The following is a 25,285-nucleotide window of genomic DNA, read 5'->3' as shown; positions in this document are numbered from 1 at the left end:
AGAACCAAATTCACTTACAGTGAGTTACAATTTTCTTCGTATTTTAATATTTTCGTTGCGAGTGCTAATTAATTATTCATTAACTATGTTTTGTTATTTATAATATGTAGCCTTCATAAATATCGTGCTAAACTACTATAAGATAACTGGCCGGATACTACGCAACTATCCGATAACCGGCCGAATAGTAAATATACCTATGGCCGGATAGGCCGGCTACGAGATAGTAACCGGATATCCGTTGCATCTCTAATATGAACATCCGACCAAAATTACATTTTAACAACGGTAAGTATACTAAATAGTGTATCCCCTTTCTTGTTGAGTCTGATAAGTATTACTTAGTCAGGTCATAAGTTTTGTCAAAAAGGTTTTGATTGATAAAAAAGCTATAGGTACCAAGATCACTTATTATTCATATGTATGGGTTGAAAGCTTATTTAATGCTGAATTACAATTTTGCATTATTTTATGCAATATTCGGAAAAATGTTATAAAAAAACATGCAAAAATACGTGACCTATTCAAGGTGATTTTGATCCCTAATTGTTTATTTTTCTTTTTTACTTTGTTGAAACAAAAGCTGGATCTTTTATCTTTCTTAAAATATATAATTCATGTGTATTGGAATTGACAAAATAGCAACTGTACGTGTTTTACGAAACCTACTCGTTGGATCGCAGACAAAAATTGGCGTATCACTGAAAACTACCCTAAGTTTGAAAGGCATTAGCTGAAGTACAGACTTGCTGGAGAACTCAATGCTGGCGATAAAATAACGTTCTAATAAAGTAGGTTCATACAAATAAACAATTGTACCTATTTTATTAATGTGACAATGATTTTTACTCCCTTTTGTAAAGTATAATTTTTCACAATCCAGCCGCATATTCGCGTCTAACGTCAATTACGACACAAAATAAACAAGTAGTAAATAACGCGATCTAAATCTTAAACTAATTATATAATTTTTTGATCAGTATAAAAAAATCTTTCAAATCATGGCAAAGTTTTATTAAAGGTTTTGTATTACATTTTATCAGTCAAAACCTTTGTGACAGAACTTATGACCTAACTAAGTATATTAGTTTTACTCGTAATTAACAATGTAATCAAATATTGTAAGTCGATATTAAATTAACCCACTTGGGCAATAGGTACACATGTTATTGTATGCTTAACTTGTTCACGTCTTTCCTGAGGGCCTGCCGCGAACCACATCGTCACACTTACAAGTGCAACTGAGAGGCAACACGTCGAACGTGGTTCGCGGTAGGCCCTCTGTAGACATTGCAAAGTTAAGAGCTTGCGCTTGCTCGAAAAATATCTTATTTCATGCAGGTGTGCTGAAGGACAAAGGCCTATTTCGTTTCCGCGGGAGTTATGGATTGTGAAAAAAAAGCTAGCCCTAGGGATGTATAGCTATTTCCTTTAATTATGTCACTTATTCATACAAACCAAGTAGCATAAATGAGTTTTACTTTTAAAATACTGACGTGTATAATACGTCGTCGGCCAATATACCTTAACCAGTTAGGCCGGGCTGCCCCTCCCTAGAGCTCAAATTTTACATACAATGTATGCCTCTCTGCGCCGTCTGTACGAATTCAACTTGCCCCCCCCCCCCTCTAGTTCACTGGCTAGCTACGCCCTTGACTGGTTTGAAGCCATTTGAGAGTAGATTTTGTTTACTTTTATTTAAAAACCTAAAGATACAGAGTATAGGAGGGACACACCCCGACTCGTAAATGTTTGAATAGGCTATCTGGGAGATTTTCTTGGCGCTTCTTTTGCTCGCCAGGCCTTTACGAAGCGTCGGTAGATTAATCAACAACCATGTACTCATGTTTTGACAAATGTTAATAAGGTTTTTTCATTTAATAAGGTTTTAAATAAATAATTCTTAATATACTCTTGTGTTTTAATATTTAAATAAATAAATCAATATTATAGGACATTATTACACAAATTGACGACCGGTTTGGCCTAGTGGGTAGTGGGTAGTAAGGTTTTTTCATTTAATAAGGTTTTAAATAAATAATTCTTAATATACTCTTGTGTTTTAATATTTAAATAAATAAATCAATATTATAGGACATTATTACACAAATTGACGACCGGTTTGGCCTAGTGGGTAGTGACCCTGCCTATGAAGCTGATGGTCCCGGGTTCAAATCCTGGTAAGGGCATTTATTCGTGTGATGAGCATGGATATTTGTTCCTGAGTCATGGGTGTTTTCTATGTATTTAAGTATTTATAAATATTTATATTTACTGTTTCTGTTTAGCCTGATGGTTGACTGGTAGAGAATGCCTTTAGGCATTAAGATCGCCATTTGTACTTTATTTGTTATATTGTGCAATAAAGTTTAAATAAATAAATAAATATATTATATATATCGTTGTCTAAGTACCCTCAACACAAGCCTTAATGAGCTTACTGTGGGACTTAGTCAATTTGTGTAATAATGTCCTATAATATTTATTTATTTATTATTATTAAATTGACTAAGTCCCACAGTAAGCTCAATAAGGCTTGTGTTGAGGGTACTTAGACAACGATATATATAATATATAAATATTTATAAATACTTAAATACATAGAAAACACCCATGACTCGGGAACAAATATCCATGCTCATCACACGAATAAATGCCCTTACCAGGATTTGAACCCGGAACCATCGGCTTCGTAGGCAGGGTCACTACCCACTAGGCCAAACTGGTCGTCAATTTGAAATCATTATTTTTATTTATTTTATTTAAATATGAAACAAACGGCCATACAAAAAAATATTATTACAGTTTCTTATCTTAATCTAGACCTACAGTTTCCATGTTTGTTAAACATATCTTTATATAGAAGCACGAAAAGTACCTATCTACGTTTAGGTTCAGCTAAATAGTAAGAGGTTACACAGAATTTGAGAAATCAGATTTACAAAACACTCAGTGAAAAGCACAATGTAAAACACGTTCTACGTTTATAACAACTTTTGAATAAGTATGAAGTATCGACAAACATGACATAATAATACTTATTATATACGCGTTAAGATTTATATGCTACTAGTCTTGAATACTGTTTTCAATGAACTTATGGTACAATTAAATATGTCTACATTTTTTACAATGTTATGATCATTATAGAGGGCACATGCTCGTTTAATAAACATATTTTTAGAATAGTTAGTTCTACTACATGGAATGGAGAATAAATGCCTGTATCTGGGACGACATCGGCGCTCTTTATTACCTGGAACTCTTATACATATGTCTTTCAACAAGCGAGGGACATCAATATAACCATTTATTATTTTAAATAATAGAACAGAATCAACGCAGTCTCTCCGACACTCTAGTGACTGCATTTTATGACGGTTTAAGGATTCCACATAATCTTTGTATTCAATACCACATTTAAAATCAAGGGATTTTAGGAACTTTTTTTGCAATCGCTCTATCCTGTCAATATGAATGCTGTAATGGGGTTTCCGAACCGCACATGCGAACTCAAGCCGACTTCGTACATAACTGTTATAAAGAATTTTAAGTGTTAATGTATTCCTGAAAGGTTTACCAATTCGCAGGATCATACCTAATTGTTTAAAAGACTTAGCTAAGATGGAATCGATATGAGGTATAAATGATAATTTCTCGTCAATGACTACCCCAAGATCACGAATCTCCCTTACTCTTACCAGGTCCTTGTTACATAATTTGTAATTAAAGTAAGACGGTGTTTTTTTTTCTAGTAAAACTAATTGTATTACATTTTTCTATGTTTAAAAACAAATTATTCTCTCTACAGAAGCGCTCAAAATTACATAGATCATTTTGTAACAGTTCGCAATCAGAAGAATAACGAATAACTTTATAGATTTTTGCATCGTCTGCATAAAGAAGAACGTGAGAGTGGGATATACATTTTACGATATCATTAGGTAATAAATCATTAGGTAATTATATCTTAAAGATGTGAGTATTCATTAGGTAGTGAGCTCTCCTCGCGTTGCCGCGCGTTGTCCCGGCATTTTGCCACGGCTCATGAGAGCTTGGAGACTAATCCCGAGAATTGTCGTAGGCACTACTTTTTACAAAAGCGGCTGCCCATCTGATCATCCAACCCAGAGGCTAAACCAGGCTGGGATTAGTCCGGTTTCCTCACGATGTTTTCCTTCACCGAAAAACGACTGGTAAATATCAAATGACTATCAAAGAAGAATGATATCAAAGGTTAACTGGAAGAGATCCCATATAGGGATAAGTTCGCCTTTGTTGTATTTAATTTACTCTGTAACTGTGTTTTTAATTTCTATGTACACATACATACATACAAATTATATTTCGTACACAAGTTCCGAAAAACTCATATGTACGAGCCCGAGTTTAAACCTGCGACCTCCGGATTGCATACCTATAGCTACAGATACCTCTAGGCCACCAGCGCTTCTTGATGATGGTAATTGATGTAGATATAACCTCAAATTGAATGATTGCCATTACACTTTATCTAGGCGTTAAAGTTGCCTCTCAAACGAGGAAGCCCGTATAAGGAATCAATAAAAAGCAGAATGGATAAAAAATAAGCTAATACTCAAATTACTAATTCGACACAGGCGACGTCGCGGGCTAGTCTAAATATTATTGTTCCGCTTCAAATATCCCTCACGGGGAGGTTCGCCCTCCGCCGAGGCATCCACAGGTCCACACTTGCAGCGTCGACAACCGCCTTGCCGGCCACGGAACCGCTCAGGTTCATTTCATTTCTCGAACGGTATTAGGCTAATATTATTAGTCCACGAACTGTCAAATCGTATGAGTTACCATGGCAACACAATAATAATATTAGACTAATACTGGAATAGGCCCCAGGCCGCGGACTGGACGCATCAGCGCACCGAGCGGCACGATCAAAATGTAACATGAATGAACCTGTTTCGAACAGCGGCGGCTTGGCGCGCCGCACGCCGCCCTGCTCGCCGCGCCGCGCGCCGCAGCCTCACGCCACCGGGTGGTGCGGGCGTCCCAAGTCTCTCGTCGCACTCCGACCATAGAAACGCATCACTGCCGTCGGTTTCGGTCGACGATGGCGGTATTGGCGCGGGCTTGATCTAGCCAGGCACCGCTGCTGCAGATCCTGTACAGCTGCATGCTACGATGGAACATGCTCGTCAAAAATTAGGACTGGTATTGCGTCCTCCTCCGGCTCTCAAGGGCCTAAATAAGTCACCTGCTCCTCAACATCATCCGTCGACTCCCTCCCTATTTGAGAAGTCGACTGGCATGTTTTTTTCTAATTTATACGTTCGAAATTCTTGCTAACATAATGGCCGGCCTATCTTCTTCACAATAACACCGCGTACCCAGTACGTCTTTTTATTTACTGCACAGACAGGTGTCACCGTACCCAAATTATTTGACACATACCCTCTTATAGTCTTATAGTCTTATAGCCTCTTATAGTTATGCCGTTCTCGAAAACGTTCTCCGTTTTGTACGGGGTAGTGCGAGAACATTCCCTATAGTAAACGGAGAACGTTCTCAAAAACGGCACATACTATAGTACCTTCAGAAATTTTTGGAAAACATAATGTGAAAATGCATGTTTTCAAACCTATGACGAAATTATGACGTTTAAAATAACACTTGCACAGTCTAGTTGGTCTGACTCTAATGAAGTCCTCTATGAGGCGCCACGACATATTCGTTAAATCGAAAAAGCCCCTTCATAAAGAAAAAAAAGTACCAATGCCATTCATAAAGTAGGTATGCACTTTTGCAGCTTATAGTACATTCTTACCTTGAAGTCAAAAAAACTTTCTGCATTCATATCTGTTCTGTAGGCAAAAATAACTCCAAGTTCACGACTTACCTGTTCCGTCCCAGTATTAGATATGATCTTCAGCTCCGTGCGGTCGAGCGACATCAGCCCAAGGTTCAGGCCAGAGAACAGCGCGGAGAACGTCAGACATATCAGGATCAGCGTCAGAGTCACCCAGAGGGGTAACAGCTTCTGATGTATAGCCACCCTCTTCCAAGACTCCGTGCCTTGGTGAAAATGGTTGTCTTTGTCTTTGGACGGGCTGGTGATGCCTGGACCGAGGTTTTTGGCGCAGATGTAGAGGTGACCGTCTGTTATGTGGGCAGGTGCGATCACTTCGAAGAGGGCTGAGGCGTGGTCTTTTTCTATGGATTCCGGTATTACCTGTAACCAGTTTAGTTGGTCACTAACACACAAAATGCACAGAGTGGATAGGGCAAGTATAGACGTCACTCCACATTTTAAGACGTGTCGTATTATGAGGTATGTACATTTAGATACCACAAAATCAGGATTTTAAGAGATGTTTTCCCCCTGGACAACTAACCGTAACAAGTGACACTAAAAAGTTGATTTACCTAATTACTTACCATGTGTTCTCCATTTTTGACGAGGAACTTGCAAGGTTGATCGTACTCCAAGCGTTCCTCTGTGAACGCGATCACTGTGCACGTGGTGAACGAACGTTTAATATTTAGTATCATTCATATTAGCGCATAGTACAGCAATAAGAGCGAGATGCATTCCTACTACATGTGTCTCGCTCTAAAAATAATATTTATGCACTTGTTGTATATAATTAGAGCGAGACAGATACATCGCGCTCCTAGTTTACCGGTTTTTGCCTCTAAACGTACGTACGGGGTTAAATTCATCGTGTGACAATTGTAGATTTTGGTGAAACAGAAAGAATATGTCAATGACAATTTTTCTTGACATATGTCGCACTTGTCAGGTTGGTGAAACAGGGCCCAGGTGGGGTAACCTTGGGGTGCTACGGACAGGAAACCTCCCAGTGTGCCAAGTCCCTTCTCATTCCTCTTGATCCGAGTGATCCGGGGGTAAGGGAAGGGATCTTGGACGGTGTGCCCCGGGGGCAACGGTAAATAATTTCTTGGGTTCCAAGTTATTGTTTACCGGTGCTGCCAATATCCTGTCAGGGGGGGAGGGGTGTTCCTGTGGTTGGCTGCTCTCGTCTTGCCTCAGCTAATCTGAGGTGTCAGAGAGCAGTAACCATTGGGTGGAGGTGGTGCGTATGCACCGTTTGTTGAGGGGGCCAGCGGCCGCTTTGTGGCGTGGGTTGGCGGGCCTTCAAGGCCTGCGGCGCGGCGGGTCTGGCGGTCACCATCAGGTGGCTGCTGGGTGGGTTTCGGCCTCTCGTCGGGCAACCCGTAACCCGCACTGAGCGGGCCGGGGGCGCTGCTCATTGAGAGCAGCGCTGCGTGGAGAAAACCACTATAATAAATCCCCAATCCCAAGGTGAGCGGATCGTGCCGATGGGATGCATGGCTGGAGGGAGTCCAGTGCCTAGCGTGCGGGGGAGCTCACCCCTGAAAAAAGAGACAACGATGTGGAGCATTGGTATTATAATGAAGGTTGATTGTGAAAATATTCCCCTGGCGGGTCTCCGAAAGGAGGAAGCCCGCCCGCTCACTTCGGTGGGCGGCTGCCCTCCGTATGCAGGGGTGGGCAACAATCGCCTCGTAGGCCGGCAGGGTGCCGGTCTCCGTGAACACGACCTCAGCATATCCAACATGGACTCTGACCCAACAACTTGGAAGGACTCAGTTGATCTGGAGGTGGAGGACTGCGACCCGATGTTGCACTCCAACATCAATGACCTTGGCTCGGATGCGGTAGTGTGCCCGACAATGAGCACGCTAAGACTGAGGGGTGGCGGTTCGCCGCAACGCGACTCAAAAGGTCGATTCGCCAAAAAGTCGGCCTCACAGAAACCCTCAGAAGAAGCGGATCCTTTGGCAGATACGGATTCTGCTAACAAGGATTCCGCAAACCAGGAGGAGGCAGCCTCAACTTCGAGGCTCACACACGCGGAGGCTAGCTGGCAACCAGTCGTGCGGTTGTCTCGGCTCTCTGATTCCGAGATGTCGGTGTCAAGCGCGCGTGCTGTGGCTTCGAAGGAAAGCCCTAGAGGCAAATTTTGGAGGAAACCCGAAAAAAGGACGGCAGAGGAGATCGAACCATCATCCAGCTCAGAAAGTGATACCGGAGCACTAAGCGAAAGCGCGATCTCAAACCACCGAGGCAAATCCCCGAAACAAACCCCAAAACGTGGCAGAGGCCGGCCGCCCAATTCGGGCCATCACGTCGGCTTTGGAAAGTTTCGAAATGCACTTAGCGCAGATAAAGCTCACGAGAGGCAAATCCAGGCAGAGATGAACCTTGCTGCCTCTAACACATCGGCGGAAGCAGCGGCTCGGGAAAGAGCCGTGCGCTTAATGTGCCGGCAGCAGCTCCCCACCGGCAGCCAGCTTGGGGAACAGACATTGGCGGCAATAAATCAAAAAGTACAAGATGCCCTTAGTGACATCTTGTACGTGAACAACACCTCGGGCCATTTGAAGGGCACCCACCAGCAAAAGCTCAAAACCTCGGTGGCGGCTATTGCTGAGGCTTTTGCTGAGGTAAGGTCCCGTACTGCTACGGAGGAGGTTGCCCGCCTGGAAGCAGCAAATGCCCAACTCTCATGGCAGTTGGAAGAATTGCGCAAGCAGGTGGACGAGATGCGAAGCCAGCCTGCTGCAGTGGCTGAAGTCGACATCCGTCGGATCATGGAGGAAGTATCACGCTCCAACCGCGAGCAATTCAGCAACATGCTGAACGCCCGTATCGAAGGCCTTGAGGGACGGCTTCTGCCAGAACCACGGCTACGGCCCCCGCTGGCAGCCGATCGAATAGCAGCGGAAGCCGCGGAGTCTGCCCATGCTGCTGTCCCGGTGGCTCCGGGTCTGGCTAGTCAGCCTACACCATCCCCGCCAGCATCGAGCTCGACTGCTGGCACTGCACAGCCCCCTGTCAGTGGGAAACAAAATCCGAAGGCTAAATCTAAGAAGGGCAAACGTGCTAGCCTGGCTGCTCAGGAAGCGTCAGGGGCCAGGCAAATATCCTTAGCACCCATCCCGGAAGTGAGTTCGACGCCTGCCAAGCAAAACTGGAGTACCGCGGTAGGCAAAAAAGCAAAAAAGAAGACTGCAAGTGGTGGAGCCAATGGGTCCAAAGCCACTAGCGCCCCCAAGACGACCAGTCAGCGAAAGAGGAAACTTAACCCGCCTCGCACGGCTGCTATCACGCTGACGCTGAAGCCGGAGGCAGTTGCAAAAGGGGTTAAGTACGAAACTGTCCTGGCCGAGGCGAAAAAACGCATCAAACTGGAGGAGCTTGGAATCTCTGCTGTTCTCTTTCGAATAGCAGCAACTGGTGCCCGAATGTTGCAGCTGCCATCTGACACCAAGGATGCAGAGAAAGCGGCGGATAGACTGGCCGAAAAATTACGAGAAGTTCTCGGTGCCGAAGTCCACGTCCAGCGGCCCGTGAAAGGTGCCGAAATTCGTATCATGGGGTTAGACGACTCGGTATCCAGTGAAGAAGTTGTGGCTGCTGTAGCAGCAGATGGAGGCTGTCCAGCAGAAGCTATCAGGTCTGGGGTAATTTCACGAGGCCCAAGCGGTTCTGGGTCACTCTGGCTAAGCTGCCCAGTAGTTGTCGCCAAGAAAATTACCGAGGCCGGTCGAATAAGAGTTGGGTGGATTTCTGCACGAGTGGTGCTGCTGGAAGCAAAGCCTCTTCGTTGCTACAGGTGCCTAGAGACGGGTCACGTTGGGGCTAAATGTGATAGGGAGGTAGACCGCAGCCAACTGTGTTATCGTTGTGGTAAACCCGGTCACAAGGCCCGGGACTGCACGGCTGAACCGAGCTGCATTATTTGCAGCGCTGCTGGAAAACCGGCGGGACACCGTATTGGCGCGCAAGGGTGCCAGAGCGGAAAGGCCCGTACTGCCAAGTCTAGAGGAAAGAAGGCGGGAGCTGGCTCGGTAGCCCCCCCGCCTTCCCAGCCAATCGCTGTGGAGGACCACATGGACACCACTCAATAAAATGGCTTGGAAATTTCTACAGGCGAACATAAACCACAGTGTGCCGGCCCAGGACTTACTAATTCAATCCATGGCCGAGTGGGAAACAAACGTAGCTATAGTCTCGGAGCCCTACTTTATCCCAAACCGGGACGACTGGGTGTCGGATCTGGATAAAACAGTGGTCGTTATTGCCCCTGCTGTGGCTGGATCTCCAGCCATTGAATACACCGTGAGGGGTCGGGGATTTGCACTGGCCGTCGTAGGAAACGTAGGTATCATTGGGGTTTACTTCTCACCCAATCGCCCCCTTTCCGAGTTTGAACAGATGCTCACAGGTGTTGGGGCTCTGATAGGGCAAATATCTCCTATCCCTGTGATAGTCGCTGGGGACTTTAACGCAAAGTCAACGGCGTGGGGATCTCGAGTTACAGACGTCCAGGGGGAGGTACTGGAAGAGTGGGCGGTGTCCCTAGGGCTGACTGTCCTTAACACCGGGTCGGAGAGCACGTGCGTGAGGCCACAAGGTGAATCCATCGTGGACCTCACCTTCGCACCCAATGCCTTCGCACGTCATGTTCGAAATTGGAGAGTGGAAGTTGGGGCAGAGACGTTATCGGACCACCGGTACATTCGGTTCGATGTCGCAACCCTTCCTGACACTCAACGTGGAAACCGACCCGCTGTTGGCGACAGTCCCAGGTGGATGGTGTCAAAGCTAGACAGGCAGCTCGCAAAAGAGGCGGCCATTGTTGAGTCCTGGAATGCTAGTGATGGGCCAGGAGAGGCAGTACAGGTGGAGCGTGGGGCCGAGCATCTTAGCGCCAGCCTGACCCGTGTCTGTGACGCGTCAATGCCGAGGGCTAAGCCTTTCTCGACGAAACGTCGCGTGTACTGGTGGCGACCAGAACTCCGCCAATTGCGGAACGCTTGCGTGGCTGCACGTCGCCAATACACCAGATACAGAAGGAGGCGGGTCCGTCATCAAGCCGAGGAGGATGCCCTGTACGATACCTACAGGACAGCTCGTACGACTTTACAGAAAGCCATCGCACAAGCCAAGGAGGAGGCTTGGGAGGAGTGGCTGGAGACGCTCAACAGGGATCCTTGGGGCAGACCGTACCGGGCTGTAAGGCAAAAACTTCGTCCTTGGGCACCCCCATTGACAAGCACCCTCCAGCCAGACCTCCTAAACCGAGTCGTAAGCGCTCTTTTCCCCGAAAGGGGTGAGTTTGTGCCGCCACCTATGGTTCCAACGTCGAGGCCACGCCAAGTGGAGACAGACATACCTTCGGTGACAGAGGCGGAGTTTAATGTGGCTGTTCTAAAACTTCACGCTAAAAAAACAGCCCCAGGGCCAGACGGCATACCTGGGCGAGCTTTGGTAGTCGCACTCAGCGAATTGGAAGAGCGAGTCAGGGGCCTCTTCACCGTGTGCCTAACTCAGGGGAGGTTTCCAGACAGGTGGAAAACAGGCAAGCTGGTACTCCTCCGGAAAGACGGGCGCCCACCTGATCAGCCGTCGGCCTACCGCCCCATAGTGTTGCTCGACGAGACAAGCAAGCTCTTTGAGCGAATAATCGCATCTCGTCTCGTGAGAAGTATGCAGCCAGGCCTGAGCGAGTGCCAGTACGGTTTTCGCCCACTGCGTTCGACGCTAGACGCAATAGCCCGACTAAGGGACTTCGCGGAAGAAGCGGTTTCTCAGGGTGGGGTTGTGATGTCTGTATCGCTAGACATCTCTAACGCCTTCAACACCCTGCCCTGGGAAACAATTAAGGTGGCTCTAAAGTACCACAACGTGCCCGAGTACTTGCAAAAAATTGTGGCGGATTATTTTGCAGGGCGCGTTGTGGTATTTCCAACCAAGGACGGCTGGGGAAGACGGGTGATGGCGTGCGGTGTTCCACAGGGCTCGGTTCTGGGGCCGCTCCTGTGGAACATCGGGTACGACTGGGTCTTACGCGGGACCACTCTGCGGGGGCTCAGCATTACCTGTTACGCTGATGACACCCTCGTATCAGCCAGTGGCAGGACCTACAGGGAGGCCGCCTATGTAGCTACAGCGGGGGTTGCATACGTGATACATAGGATTCGGGCACTAGGTCTTGAGGTGGCACTGCACAAGTCCGAGGCTCTGGTTTTTCATGGGCCTCGGAACAAACCACCGGAGGGAGCACAAATTACCGTGGGAGGAACTCCTATCGCTATCGGGTCGACGATGAAGTACCTGGGACTCGTCCTCGATAGTAAATGGAGGTTCGAAGAGCACTTCAAGCGCCTGGCCCCTAAGTTGATGACTGCAGCCGGAGCGCTTGGACGGATTCTCCCAAATCTGGGCGGACCAGGAGGGGCCTGCAGGCGGCTCTATATGAGTGTCTTGCGCTCAATGGCGCTTTACGGAGCGCCAATATGGGCGGATACCCTGAGGTCTAAAAGTGCGGCCCTATTGCGTCGACCGCAGCGGCCTATAGCCCTCAGGGTTGCTCGAGGGTACCGTGACAATTCGCATGTGGCAGCCGGCCTGCTGGCTGGAAGCCCGCCATGGGACCTTGAAGCCAAGGTGCAGTCCGTTGTCTATTGGCGGGTGCAGGCTGCTAGGAGGGAGGAAAACTGGCCCGCCCCTCGAGAAGTTCGCCAGTGGCGGGAAGAGGCGCGAGAAGTGCTCTTCGAAAAGTGGTCGGAGCGTTTAGAGATCCCGGGAGCTAGCCGGGACCTGGTGGCTGCTATTCGGCCCGTTCTGAAGGAATGGGTCGAACGCAAACATGGCGCACCCTCCTTCCATCTCACACAGCTCCTGACGGGGCACGGCTGCTTCGGCTGGTACTTGTGTGAGAGGGTGGGAAGAGAGCCGACAACGGCGTGTCACCACTGTGGAGGAGGAGCCGTGGATACGGCCAAGCACACGCGCGAAGAGTGCCCTGCGTGGGCGGAGCCTCGCGCTGTCCTGTCCACGGCTATAGGAGGCGACCTCTCACTGCCGGCGCTAATCCGCCGCATGGTGGACAGTGAGGAGGCATGGGCGGCAGTGACCTCCTTCAGTGTCACCGTCATGACGCAGAAGGAGGCGGCAGAGCGAATGCGCGAGGATGATGCGAGCTCGCTCCCTCAGCGCCGCAGGAGGCCGGGCAGGCGGCGAAGAGCCTTTGCGGCCCGAATGCTGCCACCCTAATGGGACCCTACGGGTGATGGGTCGGGAGTTCCATCACCCGCCTGAAGAGGGTCCGAGCTGGAAGGCCCTCGCGTGTTCCGAGGTGCCTTCAGCGAAGTAGGCTGCTCGAGCAGCCCGAAAAGATGGTCCCGCAAGGGCAACGCCGGCAGGGTATCGGTGGCCTGCAACCGTGTTCCCGAAACCCCGTCAACAAAGCGAGCGCCGGAACACCCCAGGGGGTTTAGTCCGTGGGAGTCGGACATACCCACTCGGCTTCTCCCGGGCCGGTGGGATCCATAACGGATTCCCCCTGGGTCATCAAAAAAAAAAAAAAAAGGTGGGGTAACCTTCATATAACTGCATACATTTTGTTGACCGGCGCCGGCGACTGGTTGCGCCACCGTAGTATCCCGGTGAAATATGATCCTAAAACATGGCCCATCCGTAGCATCGTAAGTTGCTTACCATGTATTCTCCGTTTTTCACGAGGAACTTGCAAGGTTGGCCGTACTCCAGGGGTTCCTCTGTAAACGCGATCACTGTGCGTGTAGTAAAGCCTTGTCCGAATAATCTGCGAAAAAACGAACGGGAAATGTACAGGCAGACACGACACAAACACGGTGAGTTTTTCAACTCTCAGCCTAATGTTGCAAGGTAACTTTTACAATGGGACGAACCCTGAAGGAGCCGGTCACTTACGTCCGAAATCACGTAAAAAAAAAGGTTTATCCCTTTAAAAAAATCGACATCTAATCAGCCAAAATGTATGACACAGCAAAATTCTTTTTCGTGATTTCTGGTTTGGTCTTATATACTTCGTCAAGCAAATCTTGTCAGTGACAAAAGGCGGCAAATTTGGCAAATCGCGGGTTAGCAACACTGTTTTCGAATAATTCCAAAATCGCGTGTCATCTGTGTTTTATCTGTGGAATGTGGATAGTAAATGACAGCCGTCATATTTGTTTACCTTCTGAATCGTTGCTATTTCAAGAGAAATATCTGCTGTCACCATTAAACACCAATATATTAAATTTTCCTCTAACGATTAGACAAGCCCCAAACAAGCTGAATTTCAAACGAATTCTCTACAAGCACCTGCTAGATACTGTCTAGTGGGACCCCCCCCCCCCCTCTTCCCCCCCCCCCTGCCCCGCACGCATGCAGAAGTATATTTATGTATATTGTATAGTATATTATGTAATTAATTTATATATGTATTTATAATGATAATTTGTGTAGTTTATAAAAGTATTATATATATTACCTATTAGTTTGTATACTGGCTTAGTAGTATTAGACTTAGTATTTAATTTTGGAATATTTTTTTCACACTGCACCCACCTTAGCAATTTCTGTTTGGCCCAGTGGTTGACTGGTAGAGAATGCCTCAAGGCATTAAGTCCGCCTATTGTACGTCATACTTGTACTTGTGCAATAAAGTTTAAATAATAATAATAATAATAATAATAAATAAGCTTGTGCATGAATTTAAGAAAAGTCAAGGTGCCTACAATATACAATCACGCTCGTTGATCGTAAATATTTGAGGTTATGATAATTACATGTTTTGGTTCGATGTACAATTGTACATTGCTGCTTTTCTTAGCGCAATAATGCTGTTTGAGTGTTGCCCTACTTCACTTTGCTGTAGATTGCTACTGACATACTTTGCTTGACAAACTATAGTAAAAAGTTTCTCAATATACCTATAAATTCAGCTCGCAATGATTTTGGGTTTAAAAACATTCCGTACAGACACGACTCATAGACAAATGACAATCCATCGATGACTGCCTCAAAGCAATTATACCCATAGAGATGACGTTATAAATTACATATAGTTCGTGTCATACAGGATGAAGCGCAGATTTGTCAAATCTAACCTTTAATATTATGACAATACTAGTCAAGGCACGCGTCGTCGTGTATGACACGATCAAACAGGATGGCTTTGTGGAACTTTCGACAGGACTGACTACCTCGAAGGCCACAAAATAATGGTCCAAGGGAGTTCGCTGCCAGTGTCAAGTATTTGCCTTAGCCGAGGCATAGGGCTGTGGTTGCTTACACATAAAGTATTAGCGGCGCATTATGGTGCAATAGGTTTAAAAAGCGCTCTCTGTCTAGCACCTACATCGTTAGAGAGATGAAATATACCGAGCGGTATATTGCAAGGCATCTGAGAGCATCTGCAGATGCCTTGCGATAAGACATCGTAAGATACCAAAATATATATTACAGCTTCTTTGTGTGGACTCCGTCAAATATGACGTAAAAAATATCGTAAGATGCCGTATCTTACAGTATCTGCCGATATATTATCCGTCTGTGACGGGATTTATCCTTACCTCAACTTAAAATTCGAATCAGCCAGCACACTAGGGATCCCATTCACGATCTTCGGATCCTTATCAGCTTCCTCCACTCTCAAGCCGTCAATCTTTATTTTACCCCAATCCATTTTAACATTGTGAAAATCCATTTCGGCATCTGTCACTTTCGTCGTAGTATCTGACACACTGACATTCCTTTTCGTCCTTTGATTAGTAAAGTGATCTCGTTTTCTTCTAATTAGGTTTGTTTCGAAGTTTTTCGTTTTGTTGAAGACTTCGATGTCTTTTTCCTTGGCAGGAGTGTTGGGGAGATAGTTGATGTCTGTGTCATGGCTGAGGTCCCATTGTTGCTGCTGGTTGAGGTCTGTTGAACTGTGGACAAGGAAATAGAGGTCAAGAATAAGTAAGTAAGGAAGTAAGTATACAATTTATTGTACGAGAAATAGAAAATTAATGTTTAGTACAAAGGCGAATTTATCCCTAAGAAGAATCTTCCAGTTAACCTATACCTAAAAGAGTAATTTAAAAAACGGTGCTTAGAATACGGTTCATAGTAAAGTCTGAGACCTTCAAAAACGTACTCCAATTTAAAAAAAAAAAAAAACATTTTTTTCAAGCTATAGTCAAAAATGTCTTATTTCTAAATTATACATTCCTATGTCATAAAATTTTGTACAGAAATATATACAAATAATCATTTAAAATTGCTCTTAATTAATATTATCGTTATTCACAATACAATAAATATAAAAATTAAAATTGAAACTAAAATTGGTACAAATAAAACAATAAAAAATACAATGCATACAAAGGACCATGGGCAACTTTACTTTTATATGGGCACGAAGCGACATTCTATTAGAGAACTGAGATATTTGCATTTTAGTCAAAATGTCATCACCCTTACCACCTAGGCAATAGTCAAGTAAGTAAATTAATTGCTGCAGGGTAGATGTTCGTGCACCGCTGCGAGCGCGGCAAACCAATCGCCGCGCTCCCCCAGCGGTGGGTTCTATTGCCTTGGCAATAAGGGTCATGACATTTTGACTAAAATACAAATATCTCAGTTCTGCAATGGGATTCCGCTTGGTGCCCATAGATCAAAATGAAGTACATATATAACTATCTAATGACCTAATTCTCAACTCCGTTCGTTATTGGCCCGTTTTGACGCTTAGTCCTATCCAAGTCCCAATCCTATCCCAGTATTAATTGGGTACTTGACACGTGTTGAATATTATAACAAAATTTAGTTAAATGGATAGGAAATGAGCCATCCATTATAAAAAAGTGGAATTTAAAAAAAATATATTGAGATTATAAAAAAATACAAGGCTCCGAAATCTCAAAAAAAAAAAAATTGTCTTTCAAAAATAGAAAAGAAAATGGTACCATTCGATTCCTTACATTTTATTACACATAAACGCAATATTTCAGGGTCAAAATGGCAATTTCCTTGATCTTCCTTACATTTAGGACAGACTTATATTATGTGACGTCACATCACCTTATCATTTTGTTAGAGGCGTTTCAATCGTCGAGTGCGAGCGTCAGACTTTAACTCTCATTTCTGATCCTTTTGTTGCTCAAATGCCATGAGTCCTATATACATTTGATCCTCAGGAAAATTGAGATCGTTTGACATTATTTACAAAAACAGTCAAGTAGCCAATTACATGCCACTCACAACAGTGCATGATGTAAGGACGGTCCGCGATCGTCGCTAGGACATTTTACCCGTAATTCATTTTTGAATCTCAACGCGACTCAATCCCAACGTAAACAAATTCATTGTTAAGGTCACACTGTTGTGTTTATTTTCCATGAATTAAAAATTCCTATTTTAAATTAACCACACCCCTTTCAAGGCAACATAACCCTGTCATTCCAAAACCACCCTAACACTTAACTACGCAAGGTTAATTGTCATTTACATTAGATCCAAATTGTTGGTGAGCACGCAACGCAAATATATGCTACAGGATGATTCGTCAAGACGGGTTATTCCCACTAGTTACCACCAAACCGAGGTGGCGGTAAGGGTAAGACGACCGGTCTGGCCTAGTGGGTACTGCCTATGAAGCCGATGGTCCTGGGTTCAAATCCCGATAAGGGCATTTATTTGTGTGCCCGTCCACAGGCGCAGCAATAGCAATAGACCTTGTTGCTCCCTCTTGGCATCTCAATTATGCAATAGCTATATACACGATCTTCCAATATTGAGGTTCATGCTTCACGGGACCCGCCTAAGCTACTGACTCATTCCTTACTTACTTGCTGCTGCTGTGGCGCAGCGACCCGAAGTGGATCTTGGCCTCCGACACCAAAGACCGCCATGCTTCTCTGTCCAAAGCCGCTCATTCCTAATTGAATTAAAAATAGTTCTCCATGGAAAACCCACCCTGTACCCCCATACCTAGCCCCTTTTCTCGGTAAACACTACGAGTAAACACGCAACTCGAATGTTCTCAATGACGTATTTTTACGAATTCGTTTTACGTTAACCGTAAACAAGATTGATTGGATTACAATGTAAACAAATAGTTTTAGGCCGGGCGACTGATGTAGGGGGAAAATCCGGTCAATTTCAGTGGGACAAGGTTATTAAATTATACTTCAGTATTTAGTAAACACATCGCGGATTTATGAAGCGAGTGGCGATAAATGTTTATTTTATTTTTCCTATTTTGCGCGCTTGAAAAAAAAAGCGCTAGTGGCCTAGCGGTAAGAGCATGCGACTTGCAACCCGGAGGTCGCGGGTTCAAACCCCGGCTCGTACCAATGAGTTTTTTCGGAACTTATGTACGAAATATCATTTGATATTTACCAGTCGCTTTTCGGTGAAGGAAAACATCGTGAGGAAACCGGACTAATCCCAACAAGGCCTAGTTTATCCTCTGGGTTGGAAGATCTGATGGCAGTCGCTTTCGTAAAAACTAGTGCCTAAGCCAAATCTTGGGATTAGTTGTCAAGCGGACCCCAGGCTCCCATGAGCCGTGGCAAATGCCGGGACAACGCGGTTTTCTAACCTTTCGCATAATTTGGATAACTTCTCTTATTTTAATATTAAATTACTATCGTACAATAAAATATGTCGGTTCTGGTGGTCTGTTTTGGTCGCAGTTAACCAAACAGACTCCTCCTCGCTTCGCTCATCGTCGCATCTATCTAAGCTCTGTCAAATGACACTCCTCCGTGCGTAGTTCAAATGCGTTTGAGACCTAAAGCGATATACTTAGCCCAAACAGTTTAGTCTGAATTCTAATGTATAGGTAGACCAAATGCGTTTAAGACCTAAAGCGATATAACTCAAACAGTTTTAGACCTAATGCGGATCGGTTCAACAGAGATGAATGCATAATGATAATTAGGAAATCGACGTTTAAGACTATAAGCGACTTAGGCTATGCATAGACATAGGTAAAAAACGTTTTAAGCACGCCGAGAATGAAGGTGGGAGAGCAAAATTATATGACGATTTAGCCATCAATAATGTGCTCGTAGAGCATGATGAAGTACGGTGATAAGCTAGTTAAATCGATAGCTGGACTTTATAAACAGTCGCAATGGACTGCCGGGTGTTGACTAAAGAATGGTTGAACGCGTTTTAAGATTGATTTTCATCACACTTGCTCGAATAAGATCTTATTCATGCAGGTGTACTGATGGACAAAGGCCTATTTTGATCCCGGGGGAGTTATGGATTGTGAAAAAAGTGATTTGGATTTTATTGTTTATGTTTAAAAAAATGTAATTTGATTAATTTAATGGCCTTTTAGAATATTTTCACACAATTTTCAATCGTGGCTGAATGTCGGATAGGTGCCATCGATGCCTAACCTGTCAAAAAGGACAATATGGCAGACGAATGTTTGAAATGCCACCGTATTTAAGAATTATTTCACTTAAAATTTAGTTTTACTTCGCAAGTGTGATCAAAAACATTGTGTGTAACTCCGGGGGTAAGAATATTGCAAACTCGAGTCTTTAATGTGTCTGTGAACCTAGCATATCAAGTGCTAGCATCTCAAGTTTTCTTGAGAGTTCTAGTAGCATCCCTAATAGTTCTATAGTTCTAGGTAGTTTTTTTTAATAGTTCTACTTATTTACGCGAAAAAAATGAAAATTGAAAATGAGATGCTAACTTCCCATTTTGACACACTAGCATCCCAGCCGTTATCCACTCCACAGCCTCAAAATAGCATTTAAATGGAAGCTAGTAACATTTCTAGGCGATCTATAATGAGTTCTAGTCAAAACTGTAAAAAAAATTTTTTTCATATATGTATGGGATACGAACATCAAAAAAAATTTTAGGTTTCTTCTAACTAAAACTAAGTTCGAGCTGAAATCCAAGGTTTGACAGCCATCATCTCAGGAGTTCTGGATAGCCAGCTCCCTAGTGCATTAGAATACATACAGTTCTATCTTCTAGAACGAAATTTGACAGAGTTTTGATAGAAATTGTCCGAAAATAGTCTTGAAATCCAGTAAATGCTAAGTGCTGAGCATCGCATCCCAGCCGATGCAGATCTGATACCCAGCATCTCAGCAGTTCTAGATAGCCCGCTCCCTAGTGCATTAGAAAACACACAGTTTTATCTTCTAGAATGAAAATTGAAAAAGTTCCGAAGAATTTTTGTTCGAAATAGTCTAAAAATCGAGTAAATGTTAAGTTTTGAGCTAGCATCCCAGCCCATCCAGGTCTGATACCTGGCATCTAACCAGTTATAGATAGCCAGCTCCTTAGTGCATTAGAATACATACAGTTCTATCTTCTAGAACGAAATTTGACGGAGTTTTGATAGAAATTGTCTGAAAATAGTCTTGAAATCCAGTAAATGCTAAGTTCCGAGCATCGCATCCCACCCGATGCAAATCTGATAACCAGCATCTCAGCAGTTCTGGATAGCCCGCTCCCTAGTGCATTAGAAGACATACAGGTAGAATGACATCTTCTAGAATGCAAATTGAAAAAGTTCCGAAGGATTTTTGTTCGAAATAGTCTAAAAATCGAGTAAATATTAACTTTTGAGGTAGCATCCCAGCGAAAGCTGGTCTGATACATAGCATCTCAGGAGTTCTAGATAGACAGCTTCCTAGTGCACTAGAATATACAGAGTTTTATCTTCTAGAACGAAACTTCACCGTTTTTTGACAGACTTAGTCCGATACTACTCTGAAATTCGTGAAATTGCTAAGTTCTGGGCTTAGCATCCCAGCGAATGCAAGTCTAATACCCAGGATCTCAGCAGTTTTGGATAGCTAGCTTCCCAGTTCATTAGGATCCACACAGTTCTATCTTCTAGAACGAAATTTAGCAGAGTTTTGATAGACTATGTCCGAAAATAGTATCGATATCGAGATATTGCAAAGTTCTGAGCTTAGCATCCCAGCCAATGCAGGTCTGGTACCCGGCATCTCAGCAGTTCTGGATAGCCAACTCCCTAGTGAACTAAAATACACACAGTTCTATCTTCTAGAACTAAGTTTGGCAGAGTTTCGAAAGACTAAGTCCGATAATGGTATCGAAATCGATGTAATGCTAAGTTCTGAGCTTAGCATCCCAACGAAAGCTGGTCTGGTACCCGGCATCTCAGGAGTTCTAGATAGCCAGCTTCCTAGTGCACTAGAATACACACAGTTTTATCTTCTAGAACGAAATTTGGCAGAGTTTTGATGGATTATGTCCGAAAATAGTATTGATATCGAGATATTGCAAAGTTTTGAGCTTAGCATCCCAGCCAATGCAGGTCTGGTACCCGGCATCTCAGAAGTTCTGGATAGCCAGCTCCTTAGTGAACCAAAATACACACAGTTCTATCTTCTAGAACTAACTTTGGCAGAGTTTTGATAGATTATGTCCGAAAATAGTATCGATATCGAGATATTGCTAAGTTCTGAGCTTAGCATCCCAGCGAAAGCTGGTCTGATACCTAGCATCTCAGGAGTTCTAGATAGCTAGCTTCCTGTTGCACTAGAATACAGACAGTTTTATCTTCTATAACGAAATTTCACCGTGTTTTGACAGACTTAGTCCGATACTACTCTGAAATTCGTGAAATTGCTAAGTTCTGGGCTTAGCATCCCAGAGAATGCATATCTAATACCCAGGATCTTAGCAGTTCTAGATAGCCAGCTCCCTAGTACATTACTATCCACACAGTTCTGTCTTCTAGAACGAAATTTGGCAGAGTTTTGATAAACTATGTCCGAAAATAGTATCGATATCAGGATATTGCAAAGTTCTGAGCTTAGCATCCCAGCCAATGCAGGTCTGGTACGCGGCATCTCAGCAGTTCTGGATAGCCAACTCCCTAGTGAACTAAAATACACACAGTTCTATCTTCTAGAACTAACTTTGGCAGAGTTTTGAAAGACTATGTCCGATAATGGTATCGAAATCGATGTAATGCTAAGTTCTGAGCTTAGCATCCCAGCGAAAGCTGGTCTGAAACCTAGCATCTCAAGAGTTCTAGATAGCCAGCTTCCTAGTGCACTTGAATACATACATTTCTATCTTCTAGAAAGAAATTTCACCGTGTTTTGACAGACATAGTCCGATACGACTCTGAAATTCGTGAAATAGCTAAGTTCTGGGCTTAGCAACCCAGCGAATGCAAGTCAAATACCCAGGACCTCAGCAGTTCTAGATAGTCAACTCCCTAGTACATTAGCATCCACACAGTTCTGTCTTCTAGAACGAAATTTGGCAGAGTTTTGATAGACTATGTCCGAAAATAGTATCGATATCAAGATATTGCAAAGTTCTGAGCTTAGCATCCCAGCCAATACAGGTCTGGTACCTGGCATCTCAGCAGTTCTGGATAGCCAGCTCCCTAGTGAACTAAAATACACACAGTTCCATCTTCTAGAACTAAATTTGGCCTAGTTTTGGAAGATTGTCCGATATAGGTATCGAAATCGAGGTAATACTAAGTTCGAAGCTTAGCATCCCAGTGAAAGCTAGTCTGATACCTAGCATCTCAGGAGTTCTATATAGCCAGTTTCCTAATGCATTAGAATACACACAGTTTTATCTTCTAGAACAAAATTTCACCGTGTTTTGACAGACTTAGTCCGAAATTACTCGGAAAATAATGAAATTGCTTAGTTTTTGAGCTAGCATCCCAGCCAGTGCTGGTCTGATACCCAGCATCCCAACAGTTCTAGATAGCCAGCTTCCTAGTGAACTAAAATACCCACAGTTCTATCTGCTAGAACTAAATTTGGTATAGTTTTGTAAGACTATGTCCGAAAATTGTATCGATATCGAGATATTGCAAAGTTCTGAGCTTAGCATCCCAGCCAATGCAGGTCTGGTACCCGGCATCTCAGCAGTTCTGGATAGCCAGCTCCCTAGTTTACTAAAATACACACAGTTCTATCTTCTAGAACTAAATTTGGTAGAGTTTTGAAAGACTATGTCTGAAAATGGTATAGAAATCGAGGTAATGCTAAGTTCTGAGCTTAGCATCCCAGCGAAAGCTGGTCTGATACCTAGCATCTCAAGAGTTCTAGATAGCCAGCTTCCTAGTGCCATAGAATACACACAGTTTTATCTTCTAGAACGAAATTTCACCGTGTTTTGACAGAGTTAGTCCGATACTACTCTGAAATTCGTGAAATTGCTAAGTTCTGGGCTTAGCATCCCAGCGAATGCAAGTCTAATACACAGGATCTCAGCAGTTCTAGATAGTCAACTCCCTAGTACATTAGCATCCACACAGTTCTGTCTTCTAGAACGAAATTTGGCAGAGTTTTGATAGACTATGTACGAAAATGGTATAGAAATCGAGGTAATGCTAAGTTCTGAGCTTAGCATCCCAGCGAATGCAAGTCTAATACCCAAAATCTCAGCAGTTCTAGATAGATAGCTCCCTAGTTTATTACTATCCACACAGTTCTGTCTTCTAGAACGTAATTTGGCAGAGTTTTGATAGACTATCTCCGAAAATAGTTTCGATATCGAGATATTGCAAAGTTCTGAGCTTAGCATCCCAGCCAATGCAGGTCTGGTACCCGGCATCTCAGAAGTTCTGGATAGCCAGCTCCCTAGTGAACTAAAATACACACAGTTCTATCTTCTAGAACTAAATTTGGCCGAGTTTTGGAAGACTATATCTGAAAATGGTATAGAAATCGAGGTAATGCTAAGTTCTGAGCTTAGCATCCCAGCGAAAGCTGGTCTGATACCTAGCATCTCAGAAGTTCTAGATAGCCAGCTTCCTAAAGCACTTGAATACACACAGTTCTGTCTTGTAGAACGAAATTTGGCAGAGTTTTGATAGACTATGTCCCAAAATAGTATCGATATCGAGGTAATGCTAAGTTCTGAGTAGGGAATGCAATAACCGGGCGTTTTTCATTACCGGTAATTTACCGACGCGAGGTCCCACTAACCGGTTAACCGGTAAATTACCGGTTATACGTTTAATAAAAAACATTGATTTTGCATTATTTTCGTCAGTAACCTTTAAATCAACAGCACGTTATAATAACATCGAGAAAACAAAATAATGAAAATAAACCATAAGCATTAAACAAGATATATTTACTAATCATATTAAATAAAAAAATCAAACATGTATCATTTCAAAGCGAAATGAACTTGTACATTAAATAAGCAACATCAAACTTTTTTAATTCTTTAAAAATCGCAGTAATCAAAGGGTAACAAAAATTATAACTAAAGAGTGACAGTCGTCATTTAAATGTCATACAAGTTTGCATTTACACATCTATCAATATAATATTGTTATTAAAGTAACTAAAACCGTAATCAACATTCATTAAAATCTAGTAAATATAAGAAAAAAAAAATTAACAGCAAGATTAGTTTCATATCATTTTAACACTAGTTACTTTAAAATTGCACTTTAAGAGGCCGTTATCGATTTTAGTCGCAAACATGTCAAATTGATAGATTAAGCGCATGAAATTGTACACCTTTTGTTAACTATTAAAAATGACAAGTACTGGTTTCTTTTAGCACGTCTTGTTATCTTTCATTATAATAATTTTTTTTTTTTTAAACAGACTCACGTTATTAGTTTTTTTTCTTTTTCTGATGAACGTTTAGGTAAACGCGCGAAAAGCAGTGATTTTGTCGATCTTATTTGTAAATTTCGTTAAGTTTGGACTGCTAAAAATGGTAATTTTGTATTACACATAACCTGTACTTCAACTTTAATAAACTACATTTTTGTTACTATAAATTTGAAGTAGTGTAAATGAAAGTTAGACGAAATCAATTTTCTCCAGAAATTACTTCAAAACAAGTGACAATTTCTCTGAAAATTGACTTAATTTCAACGTAATTTTGATACTTAAACAATCTACAACATTTGCTGAAACTGTTCTTATACATCATTTTGTATAATTTACTACCATAATTTATATGAATTTTTAAAAACTATCCCTTCTCGTCACCTATTACCGGGGACGCACGCTTGCGACCTCATTATTAAAAGGCAAGATGAAAAAACGTGCTAATAGAAACCAATACTTGTTATTTAGATATTACGTAACAAAAGGTGTACAATTCCAACGACTAAATCTATCAATTTAAAATTTTTGCTCTAAAATCGTTACCGGGCTCTTAAGATAGGAGTTGGAATCAGGAACATATATGTCATCATCAGATCATTCTGTTAATTATATATAAAATAATTGCGTTTGTTAAATATCTAGGCGATTAATTAGAACGTTGCTTAGACATTCGTGAACGATATCTTGAACACAAGTAACCAGCGGTAGAAAATGTTCTTTCGCATTCTACACTTGTCGGACACTACAGACTAAAACAAAGGACACTGAACATAGTAAGGCGGGTCGGGTAGGGGAGGCGAGAAGGGAAAGGGCGAGGGATTAGCGACCACTCATT

General features: G+C 43.3%; 1 protein-coding gene across 1 annotated transcript in view; it reads right to left on the bottom strand.

Annotated features, from left to right (window-relative positions):
• The window catches only part of LOC133531355 (unextended protein-like), a 103,173-nt gene that overhangs the window by 37,172 nt on the left and 40,716 nt on the right, over positions 1-25,285 (bottom strand). The window contains exons 2-4 of the mRNA XM_061869516.1: positions 15,415-15,771; positions 13,532-13,637; positions 5,876-6,208 (exon numbers count right to left, since the gene is read on the bottom strand). Coding sequence (XP_061725500.1) covers positions 5,876-6,208; positions 13,532-13,637; positions 15,415-15,771 — 796 coding nt within the window. The remainder of the gene's footprint in view (positions 1-5,875; positions 6,209-13,531; positions 13,638-15,414; positions 15,772-25,285) is intronic.

This window comes from Cydia pomonella, chromosome 25 (genome assembly GCF_033807575.1).
Source record: "Cydia pomonella isolate Wapato2018A chromosome 25, ilCydPomo1, whole genome shotgun sequence".
In the NCBI taxonomy this organism is placed as follows: Eukaryota; Metazoa; Arthropoda; class Insecta; order Lepidoptera; family Tortricidae; genus Cydia; species Cydia pomonella.
Note: the sequence above shows the minus strand (reverse complement) of the source record. Positions and strands in the feature narration are given on the sequence as shown.